The sequence below is a fragment of the Bubalus bubalis genome, chromosome X, assembly GCF_019923935.1.
Source record: "Bubalus bubalis isolate 160015118507 breed Murrah chromosome X, NDDB_SH_1, whole genome shotgun sequence".
Lineage (NCBI taxonomy): Eukaryota > Metazoa > Chordata > Mammalia > Artiodactyla > Bovidae > Bubalus > Bubalus bubalis.
This window is the reverse complement of record NC_059181.1, coordinates 84,958,883-84,979,699: the sequence shown is the minus strand read 5'-3', so window position 1 is coordinate 84,979,699 and position 20,817 is coordinate 84,958,883. Positions and strand designations below refer to the sequence as shown.

Here is a 20,817-nt window from a genome sequence, read left to right as displayed (position 1 = left end):
ACAAAGGAGCCTGGTGGGCTACAGTCCATGGGGCCACAAAGAATCAGACACAACTGAGTGACTAACACTTTCACTTTCTGAAATTACAATCTGAAGCAAAAGATTAGTAAAATAAATCTTTTGTGGCACAGACAAGCTCATGAATTATACAGACTTAACTCATGATTAGTGTTCATTAACCAAATCATGAACTGTTCAGTTTCATGCCCATTCCAAACACAGGAAAGTTATGTAGATGTATTAGGTCCTAGAATTTTATTCCATTTTCCAGCCTGAAAAACTTCCCCCATTATTGCTTTCACACAGTTAAATATTCAATGATGAATTATTCAAGTCACATTCCAGTCCATTAGTACTTTGAGAGTGACTAACAGCCTATTGACTGAAATTGTTTTTAAAATACTTTATTTAAAGAAAAAACGAGGATTTGTGTCAAAGAAAATTCTGGAAGCCTGGTGATATTAACATAAAAAGTGTGATATGTCAATAATACTATAACTAACAAAACCAACTTTAAGAAAAAATTAAGCCACTGTCTTTAATGATTATAAAGTAACATACTTTTTAGATTATGTTAATAACTGTTATCCAAAACTTACAGTGACCAGAGTTAACTAGAAGAATGTTCTTCTTGGGGGAAATAGTTTTTTTAACTTCAACTTGCTAACAAATGTTGCAAACTCTTTATTTAAACCAAAGTGGAACTCAAGTAGGTAATCTAAAAAAATAATAGTACCCTAGTTAGGGAGATAGGTGTGCTCATGTATCTCTAACAGGGGTATAAACTAGTCCAATTTTTCTAGGGGAAGAGGGAGTTATTTGGCAACATAAGGCATGCGTGCTAAGTTGCTTCTGACTCTGTGCGATCCTATGGAGTACAGCCTGCCAGGCTCCTCTATCCATGGGGTTCTCCAGGCAAGATTACTGGAGTGGATTGTCATGCCCTGCTCCAGGGAATCTTCCTGACCAAGGGACAGGACCTTTGTCTCATGTCTCCTGCACTGACAGGCAGACTCTTTACCACTAGCGCCACCTGGGAAGTCTAAGGTAAACCATAAGTCTTTAAAATATACATTTTCCCTAACTCAGAAATTTCTTTTCTGGGGCTTCCCTGGTAGCTCAGTGGTAAAGAATCCACCTGGCAATGCAGGAGACACAAGCTCACTCCCTGGTCTGGGAAGATCCCACATGCCTCAGAGCAACTAAGCAGTGTGTCACAACTACTGAGCCTGTGCTCTAGAGACCAGGGACTGCAACCACTGAAGCCCATGTGCCGAGAGCCTGTGCACTGCAACGAGAGAAGCCACTGCAATGAGAAGACCCCACTCGCTGTAACTAGAAAAAGCCCACACGCAGAAATAAAGACCCAGCACAGCCAAAACTAAATAAATAAAATTATTTTTAAAAAAGAAATTCAATGGCTAAGGATTCATACTAATAAAATAATTACATAAGGCAAATTGACTGGGAGGCAACAACAGGTGGGGGTCTATTTGTTTAACAGTAGAGGGAAAAAGTCTAACAAGTAGACACTCCTATCAGTTCAGTTCAGTTCAGTCGCGTCCGACTCTTTGTGACCCCATGAATCGCAGCACACCAGGCCTCCCTGTACTGGAATACTATTTAGCTAAAAAAAAAGGTAATGCAATTCCATATCTACTGACTTAGAAGAAAGTAGATGACATTGATATGTCAAGTATATATACCAGAAAGTAATGTCACCACCCAAAGGTAACTACTATCAAGTGATTTTTGCTTCCTCCTTTAAATTTTCTGTATTGTCCAGTAGCTTAGAATGAATATAGGTAACCTATCCTCAGAAAAATGATATTTTCATTTTTTGGAGGGAAGCCAACAGGTTAAACTAGGTTAACAGCTTCCAATTAAGCATGCAGAGTACACAGTTTATACAGGTTCCCCTGGAAAATAAACAGTTTGAAAATAATTTTTTATATTAAAAAGGTATTAACCTCACAGAAAAAAAACAGGAACACGAGAAAGAGAACAGTGGGTGAGAGGACTCAATAAAATCTTAGAAGACCAAAAGCAAACGGGCTAAAAAGCTGCTGCTGCTGCTGCGTCGCTTCAGTCGTGTCTGACTCTGTGCGACCCCAGAGACGGCAGCCCACCAGGCTCCCCCGTCCCTGGGATTCTCCAGGCAAGAACACTGGAGTGGGTTGCCATTTCCTTCTCCAATGCATGAAAGTGAAAAGTGAAAGTGAAGTTGCTCAGTTGTGTCTGACTCTTAGCGACCCCATAGTCTGCAGCCTACCAGGCTCCTCCGTCCATGGGATTTTCCAGGCAAGGGTACTGGAGTGGGGTGCCATTGCCTTCTCCGGCTAAAAAGCTAACTGCTGACATTGAAGGACACTGACAGAGGCAAACCGACTTCCCGAGCCCATAGACAAAAGCTACAGGGGCCAAAGAAAGGGATGAGAGGCACACTGCAAACAGGAGGGCTGACCCCCACCTCTTCAGAGGACAGTTCTCTCTTACTCTGCTCGTCCCCAACCAGGCTGGAGATAGGTGTGCATGTGTGCTAAGTTGCTTCAGTCATGTCCAATTCTTTGTGACCCTATGGATTGTAGCCCGCCAGGCTCCTCTGTCCATGGGATTCTCCAGGCAAGAATATAGGAGAGGGTTGCCATGCCTTCCTCCATGGGATCTTCCCAACCCATGGATCAAACCTGCATTTCTTAAGTCTCCTGCATTGGCAAATGGGTTATTTATCGCTAATGCTACCTGGGAAGCCCCAACTGAACTAGAGACTCTGGACTCAAGGACACCAGGTACAATAGAGTTAGGGAATAAAGCTGAAAACCTAAGAAATCAGTGAGGAGAAGATCTACGTACCCCAACCCCAGCCCCGAGTCCCTTTTGTGGCTGCCAGAATACTGACACTCAGGTTAATATCACTCCAGGGAAGAGAGTGGAGAAGTCTTCTTTGCAGCAACAGTATTACCCAAGATATTAACATTTGAGTAACTTTTCAGTGAAGCCCAGTAAGTTTTCCAAATAGCTTTTTAGTACCTTGTTCTCAAATATGAATGGATAAAGGTCAGCAGATGTATGTGAGGCTAACCAAAGCAAGCAGAAAGTGGAACTTGGAGGAAATAGAAACACTAACAGAAGAAGAAAACTTCATAGAAGTTATCCTCAGAGGATGACTGCACCCATGAAAGAGCAACTGGATGCTACTAAAAGGACACTGAGAAAGCAGGAAAGAGCTCTTGAAAATCTAAATTCTGATATTAGAAGCTGGAAATTCAATAGACTGAAGCAATGATCAAGTTGAGGGATCTGCCAGCATATAAAACAAAACGGACAAGACAGAATACGAAAGAAAAATTAGATAAGAAAATAAGAGGATGAATGTAGAAGGTCAACAGTCATATAAAAGTAGTCCCAGATAAAAACATGAACCTGAAACTTAAAGGGGGGAAAGACTATGAAAGAAAAGCAAACACACAACAAAAGGTAAATGGATATTTCCCAGAAACAAAGAGCAGAGATCTCTAGATTAAAAGGGCCCACACCAAGTAAGTACACATAATAGTAAATGATAAAAGATTCACACCAGGCACATGTGAAAGTCACTCAGTCTTGTCCGACTCTTTGCGACCCCACGGACTATATAGTCCATGGAATTCTCCAGGCCAGAATACTGGAGTGGGTAGCCTTTCTCTTCTTTAAGGGATCTTCCTGACCCAGGAATTGAACTGGGGTCTCCTGCATTGCAGGCAGATTCCTTACCAACCAAGCTATCAGGGAAGCCCAATGAGAACAAAGACAGACCATTCCAAACACAGGCTAGATGACCACTTAGCAGGGATGCTGTGACATGCAATAAAGAACTAAACACCATATAACATTTAAAGATCCTTTCAACAAGAAAATTCATTATATATAATTTAAGAGTTTTTTAAAAAAAACTTGTATTTTATTATCAAAACAAATAGACATCTTGAAAAGCCTAATGCATAGGACCTCATTAAATAACTCTTGAGGACTTCAGCAGACAAACAATTTCTTACTTACTGGTATTTGCAGCTTCTCTAATCTCTTTCAGTATTTCAGCTTCCATGGCAGGGTTATTGCAGATATCAACCCAAGTTCCTTCTACCCCTTTCTGTTGTGCCAAAAGTGTCAACTTTTGCTGATTAGGAACCACAAAACTTATCACATAGGACTGGTCACTAAAAATTTAGATAATAAAGCGGAACATAAATTTTAAAACATAAATTCAACGAAAATAGTACATATAAGTCCAAATATATATTTCTCTTTTTACAAGTTCATTAAGAAGTAATAAAGCCCATAGTATTGCCATAAACACAGACATATAGATATACCAATGGAATAGAATACAGTCCAGAATAAATCCTTGCATATATGGTTAAATGATCTTCAACAAGAGCACCATGACCACTCAATGGGGAAAGGACAGTCTCTAAAACAAATGGTGTTGAAAGAATTGGATAGTCACATATAAAGGAACGAAGCTGGATCTGTATCTTATAGCACATAGGAAAATTAAACTCAAAATAGATCAAAGACCCAAACATGTAGGATCTAAAATAATAAAACACCTAGAAGAAAACAAGGGGAAAGATTTATGACATTGGATTTGGCAATGCTTTCTTAGATATGATACCAAAAGCACAGGCAACAAAAGAAAAAATAGATGAAGAGTACAAGAAAAATAAAAAATTTTTTGTGTATCAAAGGTTACAACAGAGTATAAAAAGGCAATCTATGGAACTGGACAAACTATTTGCAAATGATATGTCTGATAAGGGGTTAATATCTAGCATGTATAAAGAATTCATACAGCTCAATAATAAAAAAAAATAATTCTATTAAAAAATGGGCAAAGACCTGAAACCATAAAACTCCTAGAGGAAAACAAAGGTGGAAGCTCTTTGACATAGGTGTGGTAATGACTTTTTAAATTAGACACCAAAAGCAAAGGCCACAAAATAAAAAACAAACAAGTAGGAGCATATAAAATTAAAAAGCTTCTGCACAGCAAAGGAAGCCATCAATGAAATGAAAAGGCCACCTACAAAATGGGAGCAAAGGATTTGAAAATCATATCTGATACAGGGCTAATATCCAAAATATATAAAGAACTCATATAACTCAATAGCAAAAAATATTCAGTTAAAATAGGTATGGGGATCTGAATAGACATTTCTCCAAAGAAGACATACAGATGGCCAACAGGTACATGAAAAGGTGCTCAATACCAGGGAAATGCAAATCAAAACCATAATAAGATATCACTTCATACCTGTTAAAATGGCTATTATCAAAAAGTCAAGAAATAACAAGTTTGGGGGAGGATGTGAAGAAAAAGGAACACTTGTGCCCTGTTGATGGGAATGCAAATTGGTGCAGGCACTATAGAAAACAGGATGGAGGCTCCTCAAAAATCAAAAATGGAACTATCATATGACCCAGTAATCTAACTTCTTGGTATAAATCCAAAGGAAATGAAAACAGGATATCAAAGAGATAGCTGGTCCATGTTCACAGCTGCATAGTCCATGTAATGGACTGCGTGCATTAGTCTATAATAGCCAAGATACAGAAACAAGTGTCTATCAGCAGATGAACGGATAAAGATGTGGTCTATATGTACAATGGAATATTACTGAGCCATGAGAAAGAAAGAGATTCTGCCATTTGACTGCTCTAGATACCTTGAATAAACAGAATCATATGGTGCTTATCTTTTTGTAACTGGATTATTTCACTTAGAATTTCCCTCAGGGTTCATCTATACTGTAGTATGTATCAGAATTTCCTTCCTTATTAAGGCTGAATAATATTCTAGCCAGTCACAAAAAGACAAGCATTGTATGATTCTATTTATTTAAGGTATCTAGAGTAGTCAAATTCACAGAAACAGAAAGGACAATGTTGGTGGACAGGGGGTGGGGAGGATGGGGGGAAGGAGGAAATGTGGAGCTGTTTAATGGACATCGAGTTTCATTTTTGCACGATGAAAAGTTCTGGAGATTGGTTGTACAACAATGTAAGTATACTTAACCCTAGTGAACTGTATTAAGAATGGTTAAGATGGTAAATTTAGGTTTTATGATTTTTACAATTAAATTTTTTAAAGGGGATAATAAAGTCCAGAAAAATAAATCATATTAACATATAAAGAAAGAAAATGGTTCAGTCTCTCAGGCTTTTTATTTAGAAAACTTATACTAGCTGTGTTACCTTCCTAGGAAAATTACTTATGCTAAGTTTCAGTTGTTATGGATGTTAAACCAAATAACTGTTGTGGCATAGCAAGACGTTGCAGGTGGTCCATAAATGGTTAAAATGTCTGGGTTATCTCAAATGACCTTTACGCTGTTGAATTCAAGAACTTTCATAAAATGTAAAACATTCCCCAACTCTGAAAGTTTAATGTTTCCCTTATGATTGTATCAATATTTTCCCAATTATCCTGTTACTATAAGTATACGAAACAAATGTGACTTTAAAATTACCTTTTGGCAAAAGCACAGATGTTATCAATAAGTGGACAGTTCTTCAGTGCAGCTTCTACTTTCCCGAGAGACACATATTCTCCTGCTTGTAACTTCACCAGATCTTTCTTACGGTCTGTAAGTCATGAAGCATGTTAGCTTACCCACAGTACAGGTATGTACAATTTTGATTTCCTTTCCATCCCACTGCCTTAACCTTTAGTTATAAAGATACTTCTAAAAGCTTGTTATATAGAATGCCTGCTCACACACATCAGTTAAAAAGAAAATGCCTACTTAAAGAAGTACTGGCTAAAATGTTATATCCCACACCAAAAGTTTTTCAATTTTTTAGTGTTAAAATGACTGTGCTCTAATAACATGCTGGCACAAGATGGCACAGCATGGCTAATCATCAGGTTGTCTTATATCCCTAGCCATAGGCTGGGAACCCACTCTACATGCCAACAGAGACAACCTTTGATTCTAGCACAATTAAGGATCAAGGGGAAAAAGGCAATGAGGTTGTTACTGGTTCTAAATCAAGCCATGCTTCCAGGAAATTTCCCTGGCAGATCAAACTTCTAGGCGAAGAACCAGCTTTTCTCAGGAAATCTCTAATTCTATTCAGGTCGCATACGGGTCCAGAGACAGATTTAAATGGACCACTGGAGATATGACTGAGGAAATTTTATGGCTTTAAAAGGGCCTGAATGAGACCCAACACTGTGATCGGTATTAGCTAGTCAAATTTTTCACTTTTGCCTGATTAAAGTGAGTAGTGTAAGGGCTATTTTGGAGTAGTTTTGAACTTCAAAGTCTATTCTAATAGGCTCAATAAAGGCAGTGCCAAGCCAACTGACATTCTCAGAATAGATTAACGTTAAGAACTGAGATGTGTTGGCCAAAAAGTTCGTTCTAAGAGTCTAGGCTAGTTAGAGTCATATAAGTACTGAGCGACTTCACTTTCACTTTTCACTTTCATGCATTGGAGAAGGAAATGGCAACCCACTCCAGTGTTCTTGCCTGGAGAGTCCCAGGGACGGGGGAGCCTGGTGGGCTGCCGTCTATGGGGTCGCACAGAGTCGGACACGACTGAAGCGACTTAGCAGCAGCAGCAGCAGCAGCAGGGAAAATAATGTGTCCACAATGCCTCTTGGGTGGGGAGGTAAATGGTGAGGAAGCCCTAGAATAGGGTATGTTGCAGTACATGGTTATATGTAACCAAATGTAGTTGACGATAAAAAGGAAAAAAACCCACAAACAACCAACCAAAAATCCCTCTTCTGAGCAATTTTTGTTTTCTCATCACCAACTGCTATTTTCCTGCTTTTCAACATGGTATTTAAAAAGAAATGGTTGTTTGCTCATAGAGCACCAACAATAATGCACATAATTAAAAAGTCACAAAGAAGGAACAATTTTAGAAACTTCAAATTTATGTCTGCCCACTCTAATGTTGCTTCTACTACCACTTACTAAGGTGAAGGCACTGCCCTGCTCTAAGCATTTTATACAAACTCATTTCATCCTAACAAAACCCCTGCCAGGTCAGTGTTGCTGTCCCTATTTCACAGATGGGGAAGCACAGACATTAATTAAATAACGTGTTTGAAGTTTAAACCAATGGAACCATCATCAAAGTTATTAATGACTTGACCAATATTACCTTTCATAGTTGTTGAAGTTGCAAAAACTACAGAAAAGCACAAAAAGAGAACACACTGACCGATAATCTGTAAACACCCATCGGGATGGAATTCTCCAATATCACCAGTGCAAAACCACCTTTGGCCATTTTCATCCACAGAATAATCCTCAGCCGTTTTCTCCTCATTTTTAAAATATCCCATGGAGATATTCTTTCCACCAATTACGATTTCACCTCTGGGGTTTGGCTTGTCATGAATTGTATAGCCGCCTGGAGGTCATAAACACTATTTAGTTACTGTTCCAAAGCAAAATTTACTTGCATTAATTCTTAAAGATCCTTTGCTAATATTTTTTGCTGGTCAAATTTTACTTCACTCTACAGGAGCATACTAGTTAATATTTACTGAGATTTGTGTGAGGATAGAGGGTGACTGTGACTGCAGAAGTACCAACCCATCTGAAACCTTTCAAGGACCATAAAATTTCACACTCAGAACATCATTAAAGCTTCACAGACATCATTAGGGTTCACAGACATCTTCTAAAATAAAATCACCCCAAGTAGGACAATATTTGAAGCTGTTATAAATAAATTATTAATATTTTGATATCAAATGTGTTTCAAATATATTGTTTTAATCAAAGAGAGCAGTTTGAGAGTAAGTGCTCTCAAAGGCAACACCATGAAGTAAGAAAGTGTTAGTCGCTCAGTCATGCCCAACTCTTTGCAACCCCAGGGACTGTAGCCCGCCAGACTCCTCTGTCCATGGAGTTCTCCAGGCAAGAATACTAGAGTGGGTAGCCATTCCCTTCTCCAGGGGATCTTCCTGACCTAGGGATCGAACCTGGGTCTCCTGCAGTGCAGGCAGCCTCTTTATCACCTGAGCCACCAGAGAAACTATGAAGTGAGAGGGAAACATTATTTTCTTCACTTTGCCTCTGGTCAGTCATGGCTTTAAAAGTGAAAACACCGAAATCATTGACAATGAGTAATGAAACATTTTATTACACTCATTACTTGTTTATTACTGAACAAAGCTTACTCTAAGGAAAATACACAAAAATTCGAATTGATAAACTGAGATGCTGGTTAGATTTTAGGTCATAAAAGAATTAAAAGCAGAGTTCTTTCCAGCTGTTAGCTACTCTTATAAATTTAAAACAATTCAATATTTTAATATGACAAAACTCACTGTATGTAAAGCATGAACATCATTCGTATTATATAAAGCAAAGATTCTTTCATAGCAAGGAAAACTCCAAACATGGACCCACTCCCCACAAAACTGACATTAAAGCCCAGTACCAGAAAAATCAGAAAATAAAAATTAAAGGCAAAATTATTCTTACCAACTTTTATAATATACCTTGTTTCTCTGATTCCACTGCTTAATAAATAACCCACTGACTACAGCAATTTTGATGCTGATGCCCAATATACATAGACACACAGCCCCTATATTTTTTCAAATTTTCATTCTAAAGCTGCAAAGGCACTACCATGGGAGAATGAAGTCTTATTTCCAAGATGTAAAACACCTGGGAATGAAACTGGCTTTCCAACAAGGTATTTAAAAAGAAATGGTTGTTTGCTCATAGAGCACCAACAATAATGCACATAATTAAAAAGTCACATAGGAGGAACACTTTTAGAAACTTCAAATTTATGTCAGACAAAGCCCATTCATTTTCTTGGGTTTGAACAACCTAAGGGATATGTACAACAAGATAACTGGTCCTTTAAAATTTCAGTCTATGACTCCATCCTAAGGTGAATACTCCCTTTTTAAATGTTAAGCTTTGATTTTTTCTTAACAGACAATAATATTGTACTATATCCATCAAAATTGCTTAGAGACTAAAACTTAACTATCCCATCCACTACAAAGAAAAGGCAATTATGTAATGTAATAGAGATGCTGAATGTCGCTACAGCAACAATCATATTACAATATATAAAGGTACCAAAATAACATGTCGTATGTCTTCAATTTAGATATTATACACCAAATACAGTAAATTAAAAATAGAAGGAAATCTTAAACTTTTGAATTACTCTTCATCTGGCATGGCTAGGTTGTTAATTATTTTGCAGTTAATGAATATGCTTAATGTTTTTTCACAATTTCATCACAGGAAGACTGCCTTACTTTTGCCTTCAGCTGATTTATAGAAAAGAATTATCACTAATGTCTGTAAAGCACAGGTCTCTAAGTGGTTCACCTTCTACAGTTACTTATAAAAATTAAACTATACAAAGATAGACAGTGGATTCTCAACTATAAAAATGTTTGCTGGGGTCACGAGCTAAGAAGTTGGGGGACTGTGTGTGTGATTAGTCACTATATCCCCTGAAAATCGAGGGTTTCATTTCTCAGCCCAAATCTACTCACTAGCAATCTCGAGATTCAAAGGATAGGATAATATATCCTTCTCTGAACCCAGGGAATGCCCCATTAAGAACGTTTTCCTTTTTACCATCCATCAAGTATTCCCAAATTCAGAATCTTCATGCCTAGATTCTAGAGATTTTCTTTTTCTATTGGGAACCTAATGATGTTACTGAAGAAAAAGAAAGCACAAAAAACAAGCAACAGCAAAGACTCACTTGCTACCATTGACAACCTAACACTTTAAAAAAAATGGAAGTCTAGAGGCTTGTGGTGATTTTCAGCATATCTAGAAACACTAGAGTTTGTCATAAAATGCTTACCTTCCTGCCAGTCTTTTAGCTTAATTTCACAGCAAATAAGAGGGGCCCCAACTCTGCCAGTGGTATAGTCAGTAACTATAAGGGAAAGAGTAACAAGGATATTAATTAGTGCATGACATTTCACTGATGATATTGTCCTTTTGTAGTATGTGATTATTGCGTGCATTAATCAAGTATTTATGGACAACTTATTATGTACCTTAGCATTACATTAAACATTGTGAGAAAAACACATTAAAGGTAAAGAGACCCTGCCCTCACCAAGCTTACAAACAAACTACCTGGAGAGAAAAGCACATTAAATAATTTGGAGCACATTTAAATAGTAAACTGCATGGTTCTGAAGGTGAGCACACTAGCACCTTGGAGGCTAGAAAGATCAACATAAAATGAAATGGCTGGGAAAGAAGAGTTGCACGTGAGAAGATGGCTGGGACCAGACAGCAAAAGGGGCATTCCAAGAGAAGGGAACAGAAAATACAAGACAGAAAAGATTGGCTTGTCTGGAGAAAAGAACCCAGGTGTATACACAGGTGGGAAATAATGATGAATAGGTACAATGGTGCCAGGTTAGAGATGCTTGAAATCTAGGTTCACCAGGTATGAAGCAGTGTTTGAGGTGGACATGTCTAACAGAAGAATACAGGATGAAACAGAAGTGATATAATAGAGGCAGACACAGCAGTTGAAAGACTGTTACTTTAGGACATGGTGAAGTAATAAAAGGTGAGATGCCAAAGGTGGCAGCCAGGGGAGGGAGCAATCCAATGAAAAACATGGGGAGATCGAGTGAAATTTAAAGATATTAAAAATAAACAATCCAATGACTTCAAAGCTAATGCCCTGAATGGTTTTATCACTGACTCGATGGACATGAGTTTGGGCAAGCTCCAGGAGTTGGTGATGGACAGGGAAGCCTGGTGTGCTGCAGTCCATGGGGTCGCAAAGAATCGGACACGACTGAGCAACTGAACTGAACTGAATAACACTGTCATACACAATCTTGCAATGGACAGATGGTTTTGGACAATGGCACCGACTTTGGACAGGAGTTTAAAGTGAAAGTGAGATAACAAAAAAGAATTGCTCTATTCCATTGTTTCACAACCCAGGGATACTTGGCAACAACTAAAGATATAATTCATTGTCACATCATCTGGCGGCTATGTAGCAACTAAACATCCTACAACATGCAGTAGCAGTCCCAACAATAAAGAATTATCTGGTTCAAAATCTCAACAGTGCTGAAGTTGAGAAACCCTGCTGTAGGCTGTTGAAAATAACAGAAAAGAAAGCAAACAAGAAGTCAGGATAGGAACACAGGTTCAAGAGGGAGCACAAAAGTGTAAAAGCAGAAACTAATACAACATCATAAAGCAACTCTGCTGCTGCTGCTACTAAGTCACTTCAGTCGTGTCCGACTCTGTGTGACCCCATAGACGGTAGCCCACCAGGCTCCTCTGTCCCTGGGATTCTCCAGGAAAGAACACTGGAGTGGGTTGCCATTTCCTTCTCCAATGCAGCTCTACTCCAATGATAATAAAAAAAGAAAACTAGGAGAAAAAAAAAATGATACCTAATCCAAGAGTGCAGTGCTCTGAGGAAGTGATCATTTTAGAGAGAGATTATGAGACCAGGGTAAAAGAACTTTGAGGACTGACAATGTGTCATAAATATTTATGAGGCTGACAAATAAAGGGTACACATGACTCAACTAAAAGTTTCTAAAACTAAAATATGTAGATTTGCACTGAATCCAATATTACTTAAGAGGCATAAAGTCACCACGGTTCCCAATAGCAATTATAATTATATAATTATTTGCCATGTTAAAAATGCTTACGTAAAATGCTTACGTTCAAACACAACACTGTAAAGCAACTATACTTCAATAAATTTTAATTAAAAAAAAAAACTCACCTTCAGTAACTGTCCCAGCACCACACGTTTCTGTTAATCCATAACCCTGACCAACTGGGCAGCAGAAGCAGACATTCATGAATCGCTGTGTCTGCGGAGACAGGGGTGCTCCACCAGACAGCATCATACGGACATTCCCTCCCAGCAGAGCCTTCACTTTTTTAAACAGTATCCTTGATAAAAAGGGGCAATAAATGATTTTTAAAAATCTTTTATTGGAAGATAATTGCTTTACAATATTGTGCTGGTTTCTGCCATACATCAACATGAATCAGCCACAGGTATACATATGTCCCCTCCCCTTTTGAGCCTCACTCCCATCTCCCATCCCATCCCACCCCTCTAGGTTGTCACAGAGCACTGGGTTGAGCTCTCCATGTCACACAGCAAATTCCCACTGGCTATCTGTATTTTAATGTATGAATAGATTATTCTTGGTGACGCACCAAGCGTCATAATTCATAGCCTCTGGAAAAGATGTCTCAACTTTGGTTGAACATCTAAATTTTGGGACCATTGTGATAATGAGAGGTGATCAAAGCAACAACTAGTAACACCTTAAAAAATGCTAGTAAAACTCTGAAAAATGCAAAAAGAAAACTGTACAGTGTTGGGAAACTGCTTTGACACATAGTAAATGAAAGAAAAGGATGATGTCAACGGAAAAAACGTAATCTTTGGAACATTTTGTCATCTATCTTATTTCCCTTCCAATGAAAAATGCTTCCTCATCTTGACTCTCCAGCACTACATTTAAAGTAAGCATTATATTCATATGCTTAATATGCTATTTTATGAATACAATAAATCATAAACCTTCACACAAAATAAATATTGAAAATCACTTTTTTAGTTAGATCACTTTTTTCTCAACTATCTTGAGAAAAAGTCTACTGTAGTTTTTCTTCATGAGACCAAATTTTATAATTAAATCTTAAATATGCACACCAATTATTAAAATTTGTTAAACTGCCAAGATTAGAGTTCAACGTCCTCTGCTTGCTATATAAGCAACAAAGCTTAGAAGTGAGTAAGAGAGAAATTCAATGTTATGATCATGGTGGTGATGCTCAAACTAAATTTACTTGTCATTTACTTATTCATCTTCCAGATATTAAAACACAAAAAGATTTAAAAGCTCAAACTACAGAGTCTGTGAAATATACTTACAGATTGCAAAGTGGTGCATCATATCCCTTTTTAATCTGTTCCAATTTGTAATCATACCCTATCTTGAACAGAGTTTTCTGAATATAATTCATCTCTTGGACTTTGCTCATAACATTCTTATAAATTCTATCCATGATTTCCTGAAAGGTAAGCAACATATTAAATAATATGAAAAGACCTACACGAACACTGAGATAGCCTTTAGTCGAAAATACTCTATTTACAAAATCTTAATAGTCTTTAGCATAATGGAAATATTTACTTTATTAAAGAATTAATTTCACTAACTTGTTCACTATTTCAAAAACACTAAGAGCAAGTATAGGGGTTTCTTCACTTCTATACACTAACTTTATCTAAAATTTCTTACAAGAATTCCCTGGAGGTCCAGGGGTTAGGACTCAATGCTTTCACTGCCATGGCCCTGAGTTCAATCCCTGGTTGGGGAACTAAGATCCTGGAAGCCACGTGGTGTGGCTAATTAATAAATCTATTGAATGGAAGTGTTTTAAACATTGACTAAATTGATGCTTTTGAACTGTGGTGTTGGAAAAGACTCTTGAGAGTCCCCTGGACTGCAAGGAGATCCAACCAGTCCATCCTAAAGGAAATTAGTCCTGAATATTCATTGGAGGGACTGATGCTGAAGCTGAAGCTCCAATACTTTGGTCACCTGATGAAAAGAACTGACTCATTGGAAAAAAAATCCTGATGCTGGGAAAGACTGAAAGCAGGAGGAGATGGGGACAACAGAGGATGAGATGGTTGGATGGCATCACCAGCTCAATGGACATGCGTCTGAGCAAGCTCCAGGAGCTGGTGATGGCCAGAGAGGCCTGGCGGGCTGCAGTCAGTAGAGTCGCAGTCAGACATGACTGAGTGACTGAACTGACTTGAACTGAAAGTATAAATAATTCGTCCACATGTAACATAAAAATAACTTTAAAATATTTCTTTTCTTTTAAATATATTGACTTGTTCTCAAACAGCACTAAAACACCCAACAATGTTGAATATAATCATAATGTTGTTCTTACTGCTACCTTGTAACTCTCACAGCCTGGCAGAGAGTTTTACAGTTTCTTAAAATTATTTCCTTATACATGAGGCATTCCTATTCCATCTTAATAGAAGCTAAGTTAACAACAACAAAAGGATTCTTCCTCACAGCTCTGTGGAAAATTAGAAATAGTTCAAGGTTTGGGATATACTAACTCCCAAGCTAATACATAGAAAACATAAAACAAACAAAACAAACCAACCAAGCAGTAAAAGCCCCAACTATCACTATATCACTAGATGATTTTTTTTGGCATTACTTAGCACAAATCAATAAGAATTATTACATAAAGCATACACATGTATACCTAATTTAAATATTTAAAATAGCAAGTAATATAAATTCAGTTGTGCTACAATGAATAACTCTATGGATGGCTCTTTTAATGCTAGAACAGAGTCATTCTCAAATGAGGACAGCAGAATCAGCCCTTACACTATACTCAGTGAAATGAGTCAGACAGAAAAAGCCAACTACTGCATGATCTCGTTTATATGTGAAACATAAGAAAGCTGAACTCATAGCAACAGAGAATAAATTGGTGGTTGCCTGTGTCTAGGGGGTGAGGGAAATGGGAAAATGTTGGTCAAAGGGTATAAACTTCCAGTTGAATAAGTCTAGAGATCTAATGTACACCATGGTGACTATGATCAATAAGACTGTATGTATACTTGAAAGTTGGTAAAATAAAGTCTTAAATGTTCTTTCCATAAACACAAATAGTAACTATGTGAGGTGATAAATGTTTTAATTAACATTGTGGTAATCATTTTGCAATACATATGTATATCCAATCATCACATTGTAGACCTTAAACTGACACAATGCTGCTAAGTCGCTTCAGTCGTGTCCAACTCTGTGCAACCCCATAGACGGCAGCCCAACAGGCTCCCCCATCCCTGGGATTCTCCAGGCAAGAACACTGGAGTGGGTTGCCATTTCCTTCTCCAATGCATGAAAGTGAAAAGTGAAAGTGAAGTCGTTCAGTCGTGTCCGACTCTTAGCGACCCCATGGACTGCAGCCTACCAGGCTCCTCCGCCCATGGGATTTTCCAGGCAAGAGTACTGGAGTGGGGTGCCATTGCCTTCTCCAAAACTGACATGATGCTATATGTCAATTATATCTCAATAAAGCTGGGGAGGGACGGTTGCATGGCAACTCAAGTATGGTACAATGTTGTTTCTCTCCATTTCCTCAAAAAGAATCACTATTGGATACACTGAAATCCTTCTTTATATATGTGATTGAGAAATCCCAAAGACTCTCTAAAAGGATTTTAACATCCTATAACTATTCCTCTTAAGAAAGTGTATGGTAGGCAAATGACAAACCATGTAGTACAAGTACACCTAAAACTAATATAATACTATACCTTAACTCGGAGAAGGTGATGGCACCCCACTTCAGTACTCTTGCCTGGAAAATACCATGGATGGAGGAGCCTGGTAGGCTGCAGTCCATGGGGTCGCAAAGAGTCAGACACGACTGAGCGACTTCACTTTCACTTTTCACTTTCATGCATTGGAGAAGGAAATGGCAACCCACCCCAGTGTTCTTGCCTGGAGAATCCCAGGGATGGGGGAGCCTGGTGGGCTGCCGTCTATGGGGTCGCACAGAGTCGGACACGACTTAAGTGACTTAGAAGCAGCAGCAGCAGCATACCTTAACTATATTTCAATCTAACCCCCACCAAGGTAAATAAATTGTATCATGTGTATCCTACCAATAAATCATGTATCAGTTCAGTTCAGTTCAGTCACTCAGTCATGTCTCTTTGTGACCCCATGAATTGCAGCACGCCAGGCCTCCCTGTCCATCACCAACTCCCAGAGTTCACCCAAACTCACGTCCATCGAGTCAGTGATGTCATCCAGCCATCTCATCCTCTGTCGTCCCCTTCTCCTCCTGCCCCCAATCCCTCCCAGCATCAGAGACTTTTCCAATGAGTCAGCTCTTCGAATAAGTAGGCAAAGTATTGGAGTTTCAGCTTTAGCATCAGTCCTTCCAATGAACACCCAGGACTGAGCTCCTTTAGAATGGACTGGTTGGACCTCCCTGTAGTCCAAGGGACTCTCAAGAGTCTTCTCCAACACCACAGTTCAAAAGCATCAATTCTTTGGCATTCAGCTTTCTTCACAGTCCAACTCTCACATCCATACATGACCACTGGAAAAACCATAGCCTTGACTAGATGGACCTTTATTGGCAAAGTAATGCCTCTGCTTTTTAATATGCTATCTAGGTTGGTCACAACTTTCCTTCCAAGGAGTAAGCATCTTTTAATTTCATGGCTGCAACCACCATGTGCAGTGATTTTGGAGCCCCAAAAAATAAAGTCTGACACTGTTTCCACTGTTTCCCCATCTATTTCCCATGAAGTGATGGGACCAGATGCCATGATCTTAGTTTTCTGAACGTTGAGCATTAAGCCAATATTTCCACTCTCCTCTTTGACTTTCATCAAGAGGCTTTTGAGTTCCTCTTCACTTTCTGCCATAAGGGTGGTGTCATCTGCATATCTGAGGTTATTGATATTTCTCCTGGCAATCTTGATTCCAGCTTGTGCTTCTTCCAGCCCAGCATTTCTCATGATGAACTCTGCATAGAAGTTAAATAAGCAGGGTGACAATATACAGCCTTGATATACCCCTTTTCCTATTTGGAACCAGTCTGTTGTTCCATGTCCAGTTCTAACTGTTGCTTCCTGACCTGCATATAGGTTTCTCAAGAGGCAGGTCAGGTGGTCTGGTATTCCCATCTCTTTCAGAATTTTCCACAGTTTATTGTGATCCACACAGTCAAAGGCTTTGGCATAGTCAATAAAGCAGAAATAGATGTTTTTCTGGAACTCTCTTGCTTTTTCGATGATCCAGCGGATGTTGTCAATTTGATCTCTGGTTCCTCAGCCTTTTCTAAAACCAGCTTGAACATCTGGAAGTTCACGGTTCACGTATTGCTGAAGCCTGGCTTGGAGAATTTTGAGCATTATTTTACTAGCATGTGAGATGAGTGCAATTGTACAGTAGTTTGAGCATTCTTTGGCACTGCCTTTCTTTGGGATTGGAATGAAAACTGACCTCTTCCAGTCCTGTGGCCACTGCTGAGTTTTCCAAATTTGCTGGCATATTGAGTGCAGCACTTTCACAGCATCATCTTTTAGGATTTGAACTAGCAAAACTGGAATTCCATCACCTCCACTAGCTTTGTTCATAGTGATGCTTTCTAAGGCCCACTTGACTTCACATTCCAGGATGTCTGGCTCTAGGTGAGTGATCACACCATCGTGATTATCTTGGTCATGAAGATCTTTTCTGTACAGTTCTGTGTATCCTTTCCACCTCTTAATATCTTCTGCTTCTGTTAGGTCCATACCATTTCTGTCCTTTATTGAGCCCATCTTTGGATGAAATGTTCCCTTGGCATCTCTAATTTTCTTGAAGAGATCTCTAGTCTTTCCTATTCTATTGTTTTCCTCTATTTCTTTGCATTGATCGCTGAGGAAGGCTTTCTTATCTCTCCTTGCTATTCTTTGGAACTCTGCATTCAGATGCTTATATCTTTCCTTTTCTCCTTTGCTTTTCACTTCTATTCTTTTCACAGCTATTTGTATGGCTTCCTCAGATAGCCATTTTGCTTTTTTGCATTTCTTTTCCAATGGGGATGGTCTTGATCCCTGTCTCCTGTACAATGTCACGAACCTCCGTCCATAGTTCATCAGGCACTCTATCTATCATATCTAGTCCCTTAAATATATTTCTCACTTCCACTGTATAATCATAAGGGATTTGATTTAGGTCATACCTGAATGGTCGAGTGGTTTTCCCTACTTCCTTCAATTTAAGTCTGAATTTGCCAATAAGGAGTCATAATCTGGGCATCGGCCAAGAGGAGCTACCCCACGCCCGAGGTCAGGGGCGGTGGCTGGGAGGAGCTACCCCACACCTGAGGTCAGGTGCTGTGGCAGCAGGGAGGAACTACCCCACGCCTGAGGTCAGGGGCAGGGCTGAGAGGAGCAACCCCACGCCCAAGGTCAAGGGCAACGGCCAAGAGGAGCTACCCCACGTCCAAGGAGCAGTGACTGAGCAGGCGCAGGAGGGCCGAGAGGAGCTACTCCACGTTCAAGGTCAGGAGGGTCAGCCGTGAGGAGACACCCCTCATCCAAGGTAAGGAGCAGTGGCTGCACTTTGCTGGAGCAGCCGTGAAGAGATACCCCATGTCCAAGGTAAGAGAAACCCAAGTAAGATGGTAGGTGCTGCGAGAAGGCATCAGAGGGCAGACACACTGAAACCATAATCACAGAAAACTAGTCAATCTGATCACAGGGACCGCTGCTGCTGCTGCTGTTGCTAAGTCGCTTCAGTTGTGTCCAACTCTGTGCAACCCCATAGACGGGAGCCCACCAGGCTCCCCCGTCCCTGGGATTCTCCAGGCAAGAACACTGGAGTGGGTTTCCATTTCCTTCTCCAATGCATGAAAGTGAAAAAATAAAGTGAAGTCGCTCAGTCATGTCTGACTCCTAGCAACCCCATGGACTGCAGCCCACCAGGCCTCTCCATCCATGGGATTTTCCAGGCAAGAGTACTGGAGTGGGTTGCCATTGCCTTCTCCGACAGGGACCACAGCCTTGTCTAACTCAATGAAACTAAGCCATGCTGTGTGGGGCCACCCAGGACAGATGGGTGATGGTGGAGAGGTCTGATAGAATGTGGTCCACTGGAGAAGGGAATGGCAAACCACTTCAGTATTCTTGCCTTGAGAACCCCATGAACAGTATGAAAAGGCAAAATGATAGGATACTGGAAGAGGAACTCCCCAGGTCGGTAGGTGCTCAATATGTTTCTGGAGATCAGTGGAGAAATAACTCCAGAAAGAATGAAGGGATGGAGCCAAAGCAGAAACAACACCCAGTTGTGGATGTGACTGGTGATGGAAGAAAAGTCCGATGCTGTAAAGAGCAATATTGCATAGGAACCTGGAATGTTAGGTCCATGAGTCAAGGCAAATTGGAAGTGGTCAGGAGATGGCAGGAGTGAACATCGACATTCTAGGAATCAGAGAACTAAAATGGACTGGAATGGGTGAATTTAACTCAGATGACCATTATATCTACTACTGCGGGCAAGAATCCCTTAGAAGAAATGGAGTAGCCACCATGGTCAACAGAAGAGTCTCAAATGCAGTACTTGGATGCAATCTCAAAAATGACAGAATGATCTTTGTTCGTTTCCAAGTCAATCCATTCAATATCACAGTAATCAAAGCCTATGCCCCAACCAGTAATGCTGAAGAAGCTGAAGTTGAATGGTTCTATGAAGACCTACAAGACCTTTAGAACACCCAAAAAAGAGGTCCTTTTCATTATAGGGGACTGGAATGCAAAAGTAGAAGTCAAGAAACACCTGGGGTAAGAGGCAAATTTGGCCTTGGAATATGGAATGGAGCAGGGCAAAGACTAATAGAGTTTTGCCAAGAAAATGCACTGGTCATAGCAAACACCCTCTTCCAACAACACAAGAGAAGACTCTACACATGGACATGACCAGATGGTCAACACCGAAATCATGTATAAGTCATTTAAAAAAAAAATAGGTTGGGTGGAAAAGAGCACATGGGAGTGAGGCAGATGTGTGAGAACTACTTTCACCACTCCTTCCAACACTAGATACCAGTCACAGATACAGAAAGGCCTTAATGAGTAAAGAACTCAACACAGTTGCAACACACTGGCAGGGTTTATTGTTAGCACATTCAGTCACCCTTTAAATTGACCTAATAATATTACATGACATTCAATAGTCATTACTTATAAGTA

General features: G+C 39.5%; 1 protein-coding gene across 9 annotated transcripts in view; it reads right to left on the bottom strand.

Moving 5' to 3' along the window:
- ACSL4 (acyl-CoA synthetase long chain family member 4) overlaps positions 1–20,817 on the bottom strand; it is a 78,810-nt gene that overhangs the window by 6,744 nt on the left and 51,249 nt on the right. For all 9 annotated transcript variants that reach the window (XM_025276473.3, XM_025276471.3, XM_044937189.2 and 6 more), the window contains 6 exons: positions 13,945–14,084; positions 12,775–12,947; positions 10,855–10,929; positions 8,218–8,409; positions 6,510–6,624; positions 4,039–4,196 (listed from right to left, as the gene is read on the bottom strand). In XM_025276473.3, the coding sequence (XP_025132258.1) occupies positions 4,039–4,196; positions 6,510–6,624; positions 8,218–8,409; positions 10,855–10,929; positions 12,775–12,947; positions 13,945–14,084 (853 nt within the window). The remainder of the gene's footprint in view (positions 1–4,038; positions 4,197–6,509; positions 6,625–8,217; positions 8,410–10,854; positions 10,930–12,774; positions 12,948–13,944; positions 14,085–20,817) is intronic.